Genomic DNA, 14699 nt, shown 5'->3' on the forward strand with positions numbered 1-14699 from the left:
TACTATATTTAAAAATTCTCCTATAATTTTTTACTAAAATAACATGTTATCTTTAATATTTTACATCCGCAATATTTATATAATAATATAATTGAGTTGAATTTGAATTAACATCATTTAAGAGAAACGAACTGCATGAGAAATAACACTTCAAATCAATATTTAACGACATTTAATTAATAGAAATTATTGTATTATAGTTATTAATTTTGTAATGAAATTTAGGTGTATTTGATAATACTCATGTTTTATAATTATTATTTTTATCATATTTTAATAAATGTTTACTTTTCACGTAATTAAATTATATTTAAACTTAAAAATAGGCAGAAGAAAAAAGAAGAAGAAAAAATTAGGAAAACAACACAAGCAATTATTATCAAAAGAAATATCTATTTATTATTTTTTCAACAAGAAAGAGAAGGTTATAAAAGCAATAGTTAAGGGTTATGTTAAAATAATTTGGAGACTAAAATTGGAATCCAATACAAATGCAACAAAAACTGGGGGGGTGGGGGGTGGGGTACGAAAAGTAAAACAGAGTTGAGCCGCGCACTTCCGAACTCACCAAGTTTCAACCAACAAAAACCCAGATCCTTCTTTCTATTAACTTCTTCACTTTCACCTTCCTCTCCCTTTGATTTTCTCGAGAAAATATATTTCATCTCTGTTTCCTTTTTTTTCTCGAGAAAATTCCTCACAACTACATCAACAACCACAACAACTTCATCTCTGTTCTTCGATTTTTCCATTTTCCCTTTCCTCTCACCTGCTCCCCCATTTTACGAAATTCCTCTTCTCTCCATCCATGTCTTCTGCCCCTCCTCTTCTCAGCCTACTATCGCCTTCTCTGCTCAGGGTTTTCTCAAGAGGTGTGTGTTTTTTTTGTACTGTTCTCTGGATTTGTTCTCTAATTCAGCTGCATATTTTCTGTTTTTATTCCTTTTGTTTTTCCAATTCTTTTGCTGTTTTTTTCCTCTGTTTGTTGTGGATTTGATTCGAGATCCGAACGGTGTGCACCGGCATTGTCCAGATTCATTGTGCTTGTGGCTCTCCTTCCGCCTTTTTTAGTCTGCGGAAGGGAATTGATGGTTTATGTGATGAGATTCCCATTGGCTGACCACTGTCACTCTTTCTCATGTGTTCCGGGATTTTCGGTTGAAGCTGAAGAGATTAATGGACATTTTTTTTTCAGCTTTGATTTTCGGTTTTTTGTTGATCGTCCGTTTTCGTTACGTAGAAGAACATGGAGGTTCTTCTTCTTCTTCTTCTTCTTCTTCTCTCTCTCGCTTTATCTTTTTTCGTTCCCGATAATACGAAAAGTGAGCTGCTGGAAGGTCGAAAATCTTTTACGATTTGACATCCGTGAAGCCATATGAGAAATTAGGTTTCAGAGTTGTTCTCTGTTTGGATCTGTCTTTAATGCTAGTTTCTGAGCCCACCAAATTCTTCCTTCGCTTCAGGTTATCGGCACTCTTTCTTTTTCGGTCGAACTTTTGTATCAGCTCGAGGAGAACTGGCATAAAACTAATTATCGTATCCGTTCGTATATTGGCTTTGGACGTTTTCATCAAATGGGAAATTTCTATTTACTAATCCTCTTTCTTGCTCTCTGATCTTTTGAAAATGCTGCCCAAAGAGTTTCCGAATCTTTAATCTGGTCTCTAACGCCATTAAATACAGTCGCTTCTTGACTTTTCACAGAGTAGGAGGGATTGGGAATGGTAGTTTTGCGTGCTGTATTTGTTAGCTATTTCCAACTATTCAGCCAAAAAGGAATCTAAATGCTTCACGCCTACGAAAAATGCAACCTTCACTTTCTATGCTTCAATTACGCGTCTTCATGTAATTTATATTGCAGTTTTCTAATGATTTCTCGTTTTTTCCTGCTACAACAGGTTGACGTCCCTGTGCAGATCGTTTCCAGTGGGTTTTGCGTTATTCTCTGAAGCTCAAAAACATTTAGCTTTCATACTCAGTGTCCCTGAATTGAAATGTTAGGTATGTTTTGTAGTTCATGGGCGTGTAATTAAAAGGCTTAACTGTACGGTGCTCTGCATTTGATGCATGAGTCGTTGAGCATTAATTTTGGAGTGCTACAATGTTGAGAGAATTCTTGATGGATGGACTAAATTTACTTTTTTAGTGATAAAGGTTTGTTTTGATCTTACTATTTGTATTTTCTAACACCTTTTCGTTTTTCCTTACTCCAAGGCTTTGAAGGTCCTGGAACTAGTGATGAAATTAGAGAGAGCTTTGAAAATTCTGAAGATGAGAGGCGGCTGTCCAAAATTGGGAACCTCAAGAAAAAGGCAATAAATGCTTCCAATAAATTTACTCACTCTCTTAAGAAGAGAGGAAAGAGGAAAATTGACTACAGGATTCCTTCAGTACCCATAGAAGATGTACGAGATGAAAAAGAGGAAAGTGCTGTCCTTGAATTGCGTCAAAAACTTCTTGAGAGGAATTTATTACCTTTTAGGCTTGATGATTATCATACTTTACTGAGGTCCGTGCAATTTCTGAAAGCATTCTGCTTTACCAACAATATTCTACTAAATTCATGCATTTTCTAGTTAGTGTCTGTAAGTATTCTCAGTCTATTTGTTATATATCTGTAGATTTTTGAAAGCTAGAGATTTTAACATGGAAAAGACAATCCGGATGTGGGAAGAAATGCTTAATTGGAGAAGGGAATATGGAGCTGATACCATTCTAGAGGTGATTTTCATATACATTTAAGCGGTCCTCGAAAATGTGCTTCAGTGCTATCTTGATGAGAGTTAATTTCCCTCTTAATATATCATCATTTGGAAAAAGTGCATAATGTAGTTGGATAAATTTGCTAATATTTGAGCTTTAATATATTGGTGAAGTGTTCTATCTGTAGGATTTCGAATTTCAAGAGCTTGAAGAGGTGTTGCAGTATTATCCTCAGGGATATCATGGAGTTGATAAAGAAGGCAGACCAGTTTACATAGAGAGACTAGGAAAAGCTCATCCAAGTAGGCTCATGCATATCACGACGATAGATAGATACTTGAAGTACCATGTGCAAGAATTTGAAAGGGCGCTACATGAAAAATTCCCTGCCTGTACAATTGCGTCTAAGAGAAGAATCTGTTCAACAACAACAATATTGGATGTGCAGGGCTTGGTACGATGAAAACAGTCTTGAAAGGTTTTGTCTATTCAGTTTGCTTGAAATATAATCTTAAATAAGATCACACTTCTGTATCAGATAATGATGAAAAATGTTCGTTATTGTGAGTTAAATTTATAGAACCACCAATATTTATATTCACTGTTTGATTGAAAGGTTAGGGAAACATTGCTTGGACTTAACATTTTCATCTGGGTATGATATCTTGAAAATCCTGAATCATACCTGATCTATTTGGTAAATTACCAAACTGAAGTTCTTAGATTCGGAGCCAAGTCAAACAGAGTTCGCTTCTATATGTCTGGCCTATTCAAGAAAATACCAACACAACACACATATATTGATCAAGAAATACCAATATATTGATCTTCAAGATTTACAAATGCGTATATAATTTCAATAGTATTATTATTTTGGATATGAAAACCTTGACCAACAATTATATCTTAAATAAAATTTAATTTTAGGGTACTGATATTTTGATTACAGGGCATGAAAAATTTCTCCCGCACTGCTGCAAATCTCTTAGCTGCCATGACAAAGATAGACAGTTCTTATTATCCTGAGGTATATGCTTCCTTTCAAACATGAACATATCCAATCGTTTTCTCTTGTGCTTCTCTCATTCCCTTTTCTCTTAAATCTGCAGACATTACATAGAATGTATATCGTCAATGCTGGATCTGGTTTTAAGAAGATGCTCTGGCCAGCTGCTCAGAAATTTCTTGATGCGAAGACTGTTTCCAAGATTCAGGTATAGATGTGGTACATACAAGTTACATGCACTCCTTTTTCCTAAAGATGGATTAATTAATTATTTCCGATTGTAGGTTCTTGAATCCAAGTCGATTGGAAAGCTACTTGAAGTGGTTGATTCAGAGTATGACTACTTACACTCTGTATTTGAATGATTCTTTATCTTTAGTGTTTACTTTTTGCTAAGATAGTTTTTCTTTCAGTCAGTTGCCAGATTTCTTAGGTGGCTCGTGTACATGTAGTGGCGTTGAGGGAGGATGCCTTCGATCTAATAAAGGTCCTTGGAACGATCTTGATATTATGAAGGTGGTTTTACATCATGTTCCTAATGTAGTTCGATTTTATGTTAAGTTGTTTAATTTTTCATCCCAAATTAAGCTAGTATTGTGTTTCTAGGTTGTGCATAATGCAGGAGCCACCTTTGTAAGGCAAGGCACAAGAGTGGGCAAGAATGAAGCAAAATGTGACTCCCGAGCTCAAATGCCTTCAATGAAGGTGCCTTTGGTTTTTGATCAGATCCAGTTGGAATATTGCATGTTATTGTTTGTTATTGCACGTTGTAATTATGATGTGTCTATTCACATGCATATTTTTCTTTTCCATTAGGGAAGAAGTAGTGATACATCATTAGCGGATTCAGGATCAGATCTTGATGACCCGTACTCCCCACTGGGGCGTGCTGGCTCTTTGGTTACTTGTTTGGCTCCAGTTCACGAAGAGGTAAATATTCAAGCATGTAGCACATGAATTGTGAAAAATGTATAGGCAAAAATGCCGCAAGACTAATTAAGAATGTCTTTTTTGCAGCATAGGACAGCTGATCCAAATGCTTACTACAGTTGTGATGATTTCCTACCGGCTAGTTCAGTAGCTGACAGTGCCGAAGGCATTGGAGGTTCTCAGGGTCCATCTCTTGAAATAATGGAGAATGGAAATCTCTTGAACAATGAAGCATCAAACACAGAAGGTACGCAATGTGATTATATTTCTCACTCTAATTTGAGGTAAATCAAAGTCTCTACTCTCACCTGGCACTAGGAAGGAAGGAATATATGCATAATCTTCAAATTACCCTTAGATAGTGTTCGGATTTCTAAGTTATGCAACTTATATTGTTCGTTGGTCAGATTTTTGTTCCCCTTTCTCATAGATCTTTTCTGTAACTCCTTTTCAGATGTCATAGCAAATGAGCATGAAATTCTGAAACAAAAACTCGAGAAAAGAAACGTTCAGTCTATAGGGAGAGTTCTTATATCTTTCTGGGTTAAATTGGTAGCAGTTGTTCGTAGTTTACAGTTTCAGTTTTGGAAAAGACAGAACAACATATATCCTTCTAACACAGTACACATTACAAATAACAATGCTGCTCCAATCCAAGTGGTAAACGAAGAAGATTTCGTTGGTCCATGTTTAGAGCGTCTTGAAAGGCTAGAAAAAATCTTTATAGAACTGAGCAACAAGCCTGCTAAAATTCCTTTGGAAAAAGAGCATTTGCTTACTGAATCTTTGGACAGAATCAAGTCGGTTGAATTTGACCTGGAGAAAACGAAAAGAGTAAGCTTTTGGTTTGTGTATTTAATTTAATTAGTAATTCATTTGAGCGTTTTTTGTGATTGATTCTTGTAGCTTACAGCATATACGTTCATTTCATTGGTTCAGGCACTCCACGCTACTGTCTTAAAGCAACTTGAGGCTGGCGAGCTGCTGGAAAAAATACGAGACTCCCAATGTCAAGTAAGCAGCTTTTTAAAACATAGGGCACATCTTTTTTGTATTTGTTATATTATTATTATTTTTTTAAAAAAAATTGTTTTCCTTTTGAAATATAATTCTGACTCTGACTTTTTGAAAGGCAGTTTTCAAAATTCCTTTTTTCCCCCAGGATTCTGAAAAACTAAATAGAAACAAAATAAATCATTATCTTCTTTGTACCCATTTCATAACCAAAAATCTTCAACCACAATAATATCAACTTGGAAAATTTCAAACATGGAGAAAGGGATATGGGAGAGGCCTCAATTCAAACGGGGTCCAGCTGCTTATAGTAGTCAAATCCCCATTCATTTGGGGAAAGAAAAATCTTTAACCGGACTATTAACATAGTCTTGTTTTTACAACCATTTAGATTTTTTTACTTTATGTTTTTGAAAAATAAGTTTACTCTCTCATCTCTAAATTTCTTTGCTTTTTTTATTCATTGTCAACGTTATAAAGTTTTAAAAATTAGAAGAAGCTGTTTTTAGAAACTTGTTTGTTTCCAAAATTTGACTAAAAGTTTCAAGGGTTTAGAAAGCTAAAACTGAAACCATTGTGGGGGGGTCACTAGTTTTAGTTATTACCAGTTTTCAAAAACCGACCTTTTATGTATAGTGTTTACACCAACCTTAAAAACCTCCAAACCTTTTGTTACCCTTGTCCAATTTGACTTAAATTTGAAATACATTTGAAAAGAAATTGGAAGGAGGCAAGAGTAATTTGCTTCATTACTAAAAAAATGTTGTAAATTGTGATTTGTATGCACAGCAGAGAAGATTTTTGTGTTAGGATTGCAAAATGGGAGGGTGAAAGGTGAAAATGGGTAACAAACCCTATAAAAATAGCGTTGAAGGAAAAAAAAAAAAAAAAAAAAAAGAAAAAGAGGCAGAAAGACAAAGGACGCACGCGGGATTACAAAATCCAATGTTTGAATTGGTGGCGGCAAATACCTAAGAAGCGAAGACAGAGATAGAGAAAGCAGGAAGCAAAGTATAGAACTCTTACTTTTTCACTCCCCTTTCTTTTGGTTGGAATCACCTCTACCCTTTTACTTTTTTTTACTTATTTTTTTTTTTGTTTTACTTTTTCCAATATATATATATATAAATATATCTTTTTTAGGAAAAAAAGAAAAGATATATAGACAAAGCTCTGACAAAATGTATAGAAAAGGTGGGGGGTAGTGTTTCCTGTAGAGAGTACAGGGTTTGGAGGTTCCCACTTCCCAGTACAGAAGAAAAAAAGAAAGGAAAAGGGTGAATAACGTAATATGGGCTTTGCATTTGCAATTGCACTCAGCTTCTTACGACTTCCAAGTAATTTTTTTAAATGCTTTTCTTTTCTTTTTTCTTTTTTCTTTTTGGTTTTTAAAAGATGAATTAAGATGATGTACTTGTAGAAGATTAGATTAGACGATGCCCTATAATCCCAACCTCTGAGAATCCAACTTCTTAACATTCTGTGACAATGAAATATATGACTCTCTCTCTCTCTCTCTCTCTCTCTCTCTCTCTCTCTCTCTCTCTCCCCTGTTGTGTATGGTTAATCTAATTCTACTCTTTCGTTTCATTCCTTCACTTTTGAGATAAATTGTTATACCAATATGACTTTTCTTGTTATTAGAAGGATTCTAGATTAAATGTCTTACTATATTTCATGCACTTTTAACTAAATCTTATTTTTATTATTATGTTTTGCAATTGATTAAAAATTAAATAATAACGATTTCTTGTGAGAAAAGGCATAAATGATATTTTAAGTAAAGAAAATGGAATTGAGAAAACTGAATTTTGAGGTTGATAAAAGTAGGAAGAAGGTTGACGTGCATTATTGAAGCTACGATCGTGGCTTTGCACCAATCTTTCAAAAAGATGTTGGAATGACTTTGTGTGTATCATTCTTTCAAATATTTAGTGGAGCAAAAAATAGAAAGGAATGATGGAGGCATCATTGGAACAATTGAATAGGTCTATGCATCTTTAGAGGCAACTGTATCTTGATTCCAAATACACACATTCTAAAGTAATTTTGAGTGCTAATGCTTTATGACATGTGTGGAAGTGATTTTAGAACAAGTGTCTTTTAGCAAAGACGATTTATTTGTAATTATTATTACTACTTTTCTTTCTTTCTTTCTTTCTTTCTTTCTTTCTTTTGTAAAATGTTTAACTATTAATTATTATAATATTTGAGTGAATACTAGTAAAAGATCATTTTATTTAAATAAAAAATATTTTTAGGGGTACCTGCAAAAAAAAAAAAAAAGGCAAAACGAGTAGTAATAATCGGGTCCAAATTAATTGTTTCCAAAAATGGTAAAAACAAAGTCCAACCCATATATACAAAACGTAAAATGTCACAAATACCTTTGTTACTGATATACTTGATATTCCTTAATTATTTGATATACGTTTGATATTTCTTGATAACCTTTGGACGTCAATAAACTTGATGCACCATGATACAAAGTAAAACCAAAACAAAACCATACTGTTTGATACACATAATACTCATTGTTATATTTAATTTTTCTTGATGCACTTGATACCCTTTAGGTCTTGTTAAAGGATTCATTGATAGGGGTGATACATTTGATGCAATGCTAATAAACCTATTATGCTTCATTGGTACACTCAACAAATTTGATAGGCTTGATGCACATGATATGTTTGATACACTTAATATACTGTAGATACACTTAGTATTCTTCACTGATATACTTGATTAATTAAATACATTTGATATGCTTGAAACCCTACTTATACACTTGATACACTATTGATATACACCTGTAAACTTGATTCATATACTTGATACTGATTCACTTTACTGATATGAGCTCATACACTTTAATAATATATTGTCGATATACTCGATAATGATAAATTGAGTTATATCATTCATATACTCAATAATACTATAATAAACTGCATAAAATTTGAAAAAATGTAAATCATGTAGTAAGTATATTAACCAACTAATACATAGAATTTGAATACATCACAACACTGATATAGAAAACTGATACAAAGTAAAACCAAAACAAAACCAACATAAAAAAAATCATTTGAAATAATATTCAGCTCAAATTACACATCGAAGAAAGTAGAAAAAAAATCACAAACAACGTTAAATTACTACGATAAAAAACTATTATATTTCATATTGCAATTAATGTTCCATTGATATCCTAAAATCAAGATTAAGGCCTTAAAACCTGGGAAAAGAAATAAGAGATGATTAGAGCATTAAAAAGGGAGAAAAAAAAGATAAGTTATTAGAAGGGTAGTTTAGGAATAAGAACAATTTTAAGATGGAGAATATTTTAAAAAGTGAAATTTTTTTCATATTTCCAAAATTCTAAAATAATGTGTGATATTTGTTATATGCTATTTTATCTCTTTCGAGCCTATTATTTTATTAAACTCATTAGGTAAAAAGACAATGCCCTAATTAAACACGGTGTCTATAAATAGAACATCAAATTGGTCCTCTCCACTGCCTCATTAAGTAGTTTATTCTTTCCCATCAAGAAATCTAAATAAGTTTTAAAGAAGGTCAAGTGAGAGAAGCTCAATTTCTCAATAAGAATATTTATAGATTAAGGTATGTTATTCTTTAACCTAACTTTAATTTGTAAAATTATCTAGTTCAAAGATCTTGGTACTTATTGTTATATACAATGTCAAGGTTTTATTGTATAATCATGAAACAAAAGTTTACATGTGATATCAGAGTCTTGATTGAGAACTTATGATTTTACATAGATGAAATTCTTTTTTCATTTTATGTTTCTGCCGCATGTTTTCTTAATTAAGATTAAGATTCTTCAATTATCAATTTGAATTAAGATTCTTTAATCATCCACTATCAATTTGATTTAAGATTCTTTAATTATCAATTATCTAAGATTTTTTAATTCTCGATTATCAATTTGAATCAAGATTGATCCAGAAAAGATTTGATAAGTTGACAAAGATTCCTTTTTTAAAATTGATAAATTAAATCTCACCGTCGGCCACAACTAGAAGGATATTAATCAATTAAATTTTAAAAATATTAAGCAGATTAATGGGTAATCAAAAATCAAGAAGTAATTAAAATCTATTTACTGAAGGTTATGTGTTACCGCCATAAATCTAGATTTTAATGATCTTTTGAAAGTTTAGGTATGCATACATTTCATTTATGTTCAAATTGATTATGTATTAATTATATTTTATGTATTACACAAATATTATATTTGTTTTAAAGTATCTACTTATCCTAGTGATTAAATTATGCTGTTTAAATTGAATGATAGTTTCGATTAAATTATGCTGTTCAAATTGAATGAGTGTTTTGATAAAAATATTTGCAATTTTAATATTTTTACAAATTTTAAGATTAAAATCAATTGAGAATTATGTCATTTGATTTCTATATGTTAGGAATAATTTGTTAGTTACCAAAGTGATCAAATTAGTAAGTTGTGTAGATATTAAATTAAGTTTAATGGGGGAAAACAAATAAGTTTTAGAAATTAATTTTTTTCTATGAAAAAGAAAAATCTTTTATCTTCTTATCATGGAAAATATTTTATCTTCTTATTATGTAAAAGAAAAAGAAAAATAAAGAAGAAGAAGATAAAGATCATCAAGACAGAATCACGAGATAATCACATTAGCAAGATTAGAGTTTTCTAAAATTCATATATTTTTCTTCTCGAATTAAAGTTATCGGAGATTAATTAGATTCTTAATTACTCCATTAATGTTAGTATTTCTCTCACGATTGTGTTGCATAAATTTAAAATATAATAAATTATGCATGTTTAAATTTCATAAAGTTTGGTACAATAAATTATGTTTTATTATTCTTTTGAGTTATATTTAAATCATAAATAATTTAAAGCATGTATTTGTTTGTGATTATTTGATATCTATGATATAAATAATTTGTTAGTCACCAAAGTGGCCAGATTACTAAGTGTTCTATAAGTATCAAATTAAAGTTACGTTAATTTAATTATCAATGTTTGCGATTGTTTTATTGCAATATATCTATGTCATGAATAATTTGTTAGTCACCAAAGTGACCAAATTAGTAAGTCTTATAGATATTCCATTGATAGTGTTTTGAAAATTAAGAAAATAATTATTTGTTATTATTTTAATATGATATCTATATTATGAATAATTTGCAAGTCACCAAAGTGGCCAGATTAGTAAGTTCAATAGATATCAAATTAAAGTTAAACTCTATTACTCATATTTATGTGATGTTGATGAATCATATTATATTATGAAACATAAAGATATTATCATGAGGATATTGATTTTCATTATTATAAAACATTTAAATTGTCCAAAGGTAATTAGTACTTTTATAATTTTGAATCTTAGTGTGGTTAATTGGAGTTGTTTTATCACGATGTCTATGTGTATGAACAGTTTGTAGTTATCAACGTGGTCAAATTGGTAAATTTTTAGACATCAAATTAAAGTGATTCAATTACTCATGTTGATGCTAATGAATGAGATGATATTATGAAACATTAATGATTTGTCATGAGTGTACTGATTTTTGTAATTATAAACATTTAATTCGTCCAAAGGTAATTAGTAGTTTTATAATTTTAAATCTTATTGTAGTTAATTGAGTTGTTTGGTTAGATATTATTAGTATATTAAAAAATAACTAATGTATCTAATTTGATTATTTAAGTTAGCAAACTAAATCTAGCATTAGTTAAGTATAAATATTATACATTGTTGTGCCTTCTAAAGAAGAACTTCAATATATAAGTTAATGATTATTTAATATTATCTGAATCCATGTTATATCTTTAAGTTTATTCCTCAAAGTAATAATATATAAGCATATTTATTTTGTAATTGAGGCATTTGCTCCTATTTCTATTCATTTTCATGCTACATCTATAATCAAGTTTAATGGACTCAATTTCTCTAATTGGTGTGAATAAATCTGATTCCATCTTGGAGTTTTGGATCTTGATTTGACACTCTTAAGTGAGGAACATGATGCACTTACTTCTACTAGTAGTGATGAGGATAGATCTTTCTATACAACTTGGGAAGATCAAATAGATTAAGCTTAATGTTTATGCGAATGACTGTAGCAAACAATATTAAGTCCACAATTACAATATTGAAAATGTTAAGGATTTTATAAAATTTATGGATAATATGATGAGAAAGCACATTCTTTTGACTCTTTTGCTAAATTCCTAGAAAGTCATGATATATGTGCTCCATACACAATACTAGAAACACCACAACAAAATAGTGTTGCAGAAAGGCGTAATCGTGCATTAATGAATATGGTTAGAAGTATGTTAATTAATTCATCTTTACCTGTGTCATTGTGGATGTATGCATTAAGAGTGACTCAATACATATCAAACAGAATTCCTAGTAAGTCAGTTTCAAAGACTCCTTTTGAACTGTGGACATGAAGGAAACTTAGTTTAAGGCATCTGCATGTTTGAGTTGTCAAGCGAAAGTAAGAATTTATAATCCACACTAAAAGAAACTTGATTAAAGAACAACTAGTGATTTCTTCATTGGTTATCTTGAAAAATCAAAATGGTATAGATTTTATTGTCCTAACCATAGTATGTGAATAGTTGAAACTGGAAATGTAAGGTTCATTGATAATTACATAATTAGTGGGAGTTTGAAACCACGTAAAGTGAAAATTCAAGAAGTTAGGGGGGAAATTCTTTCATCTATAATTTCTTCTCAAGTTGTTGTTCTTGTAGTTGTTGACTATGTTAACAATCCACAAGAAGAACAAATTAATGGTAAAAAATCACATAATAATGTTATAACAAAAGAACCTGTAACTGAGGGACCACAAGAAATAAAGTTAAGAAGATCTGTAAGACAAAGAATATCAACTATTTCTGATGACTATGTAGTTTATTTGTATGAGCCAGAATTTGACTTAAGTATTAATATTGATTAAGTTTTGTTTTCACAAGCCATTAAAGAAGATAATTATGCCAAATGGTTAGATGCCATGAAAGAAGAGTTAAAATCATTTAATGATAATGAAATATAGGACCTTGTAGAATTTCCTAAAGGAAAGTAAAAAAAGTTGGGTGTAAATGGGTCTTTAAGACCAAACTTGACTCAAATGACAATATCAAACAACACAAGGCTAGACTTGTTGTTGCCAAAAGTTATACTAGAAAGATGACATTGACTACAAAAAAACCTTTTTTCCTGTCTCGAAAAAGGGACTCATTAAGAATTATTATGGTTTTAGTAGCTCATTATGATTTAGAGCTTCATCACAATGATGTGAAAACTGCCTTTCTAGCTAATGGGAACTTAGATGAAGAAATGTTCATGGATTAACCAGAAGGTTTTATGGTTGAAGGAAAGGAACATCTGGTGTGTCAATTAAAGAGGTCAATATATGGACTTAAACAAGCTTTCAGACAATGGTATCTTAAGTGCAATTGTAACGTCCCAAAAATTAAGATAATTTTGGAGTTAATTGTCTTAATTTTATTTAATTAGATTTAATTTATTGGGCGTTATTTTGAATTCACTTAATGAAAATTATTGGATTTATGTGGGAATTGAAATTAATTAAATATTTCTTGGATGAATATTTAATTAATTAGAGGTTTTGACAAGTGGTGTTTGTTGAGTTTTTGATTAAATGGTAAGTTAAGAGAATGGAGTAAAGTGTGGATTTTTAGTGTTGTTGGAGTTGAATTTAATTAAATAATTATGGATGCTATTTAATTAAATTGTAGAGTAGAAAGTTTGTTGGAGATTTGATAATTATATGTATATGTGAATATATATATATATATATATATATATATATATATATATATATATATAATTATTATTATGTGAAAGGAAAAGATATTCATATTTGTTGAAATATAATTATTTAAGGAAAAGATGATTGTATTTTGGAGAAAGAATATTTAGTAAGGGAGAAAAAGTAAAATAATTATATTTTGGGAAAATATAATTATTTGTAAAAGGATAATTATTTTGGAGAAAGATAAATAATAATTAATTATTGTGGAAGATAATTAATTATTTTAGAGAAAGATGAATAATAATTAATTATTGTAGAAGATAATTAGTTATTCTACAGAAAAATAAATATTAATTATGAAGTGAAGTTGTTATGGTTGACTTAAAATAATTCATGTTGGAAGTTATAAATGATTTATTGAAAAAGATTTGATTGATTAAAAGAATGGAGGATTTAAGTTAATTTGAGATTTTGGAGGAAAAAGTTGGTTTTGGTGGAATTGGATTTAATTGAGTATATATATATATGGATATATATATATTCAATTAATAATTTGGAAAAGTGAAGTTAATTATATTATGAAATATAATTATATATATTTGGAAAAGAAGATAATCCATGAGGAAAGAGATGGTTGATTTGATTGGACAAGAAAAGATATATATTTATAATGGTTAAATAAATATATATGTTTATTGTAGATTTTGGTGAGAGAAAAATAATAATAATAAAGAAGTATTATTATTATTATTATTAATGGTTATAAATGCCTAAGATTTTGTGCATTTAAGACATTTACCGAGGAAAGATAATGGAAATAAAGATATATGTATATATTTGATATTATATATATATATATATCCTAAAAGGAAAAGAAAATAATAATAATAAATATTATTGTTATTATTTTGGTCTATAAATAGCATTGGAATGTTTAAGTTAGAAAGTAAAGGAAAAAGAAAAAGGTTTTTCTTCTCTAAGATAACCCTCTGTCGCCGTCTCACCAGTTGTGGTTAAGATTAGTCTTTGTGGAACCTTGAGGATTTAAAGTGATGAATTTTCCATCAAGTATACGAGGATTTTTCAACCTCCATCTGAGTAACCTTGGTAAGCTAATGAAATTAAATTAATATTTTGTTAATTTAATTTTGGATCCCTTTGGGGTTTCTTTAAAGGTTCAATTGGCTAATTTCTAAGATTTAAATCTTGGATTTTTCCCAATCAAGGTTGAATTGGT

The 14699-nt window shown here is 30.2% G+C and overlaps 1 protein-coding gene across 5 annotated transcripts; it reads left to right on the forward strand.

Annotated features, from left to right (window-relative positions):
• Nucleotides 1-476: 476 nt before the first annotated feature.
• Nucleotides 477-7169, forward strand: LOC103490186 (phosphatidylinositol/phosphatidylcholine transfer protein SFH13). Of its 5 annotated transcripts, XR_007823544.1 has the most exons (16): nucleotides 477-872; nucleotides 1899-2001; nucleotides 2215-2509; nucleotides 2622-2721; nucleotides 2891-3157; nucleotides 3653-3730; nucleotides 3813-3917; nucleotides 3994-4043; nucleotides 4123-4225; nucleotides 4316-4414; nucleotides 4526-4639; nucleotides 4727-4886; nucleotides 5094-5473; nucleotides 5579-5653; nucleotides 6446-6664; nucleotides 6797-7169. XR_007823544.1 is itself a non-coding variant. In XM_008449576.3 (15 exons), the coding sequence occupies exons 2-15, from the start codon at nucleotides 1995-1997 to the stop codon at nucleotides 6461-6463; spliced, it is 1854 nt and encodes a 617-aa protein (XP_008447798.1). In that variant the 5' UTR covers nucleotides 477-872; nucleotides 1899-1994; the 3' UTR covers nucleotides 6464-7169. The 5 variants fall into 5 exon arrangements, 3 of the variants coding, with proteins under 3 accessions (XP_008447798.1, XP_016900491.1, XP_050945758.1); XR_007823536.1 differs by having other exon boundaries at nucleotides 5579-6664; XM_008449576.3 differs by having other exon boundaries at nucleotides 6443-7169.
• The last annotated feature ends 7530 nt before the right edge of the window (nucleotides 7170-14699 follow it).

This window comes from Cucumis melo, chromosome 1, assembly GCF_025177605.1.
Source record: "Cucumis melo cultivar AY chromosome 1, USDA_Cmelo_AY_1.0, whole genome shotgun sequence".
NCBI classification, from domain to species: domain Eukaryota; kingdom Viridiplantae; phylum Streptophyta; class Magnoliopsida; order Cucurbitales; family Cucurbitaceae; genus Cucumis; species Cucumis melo.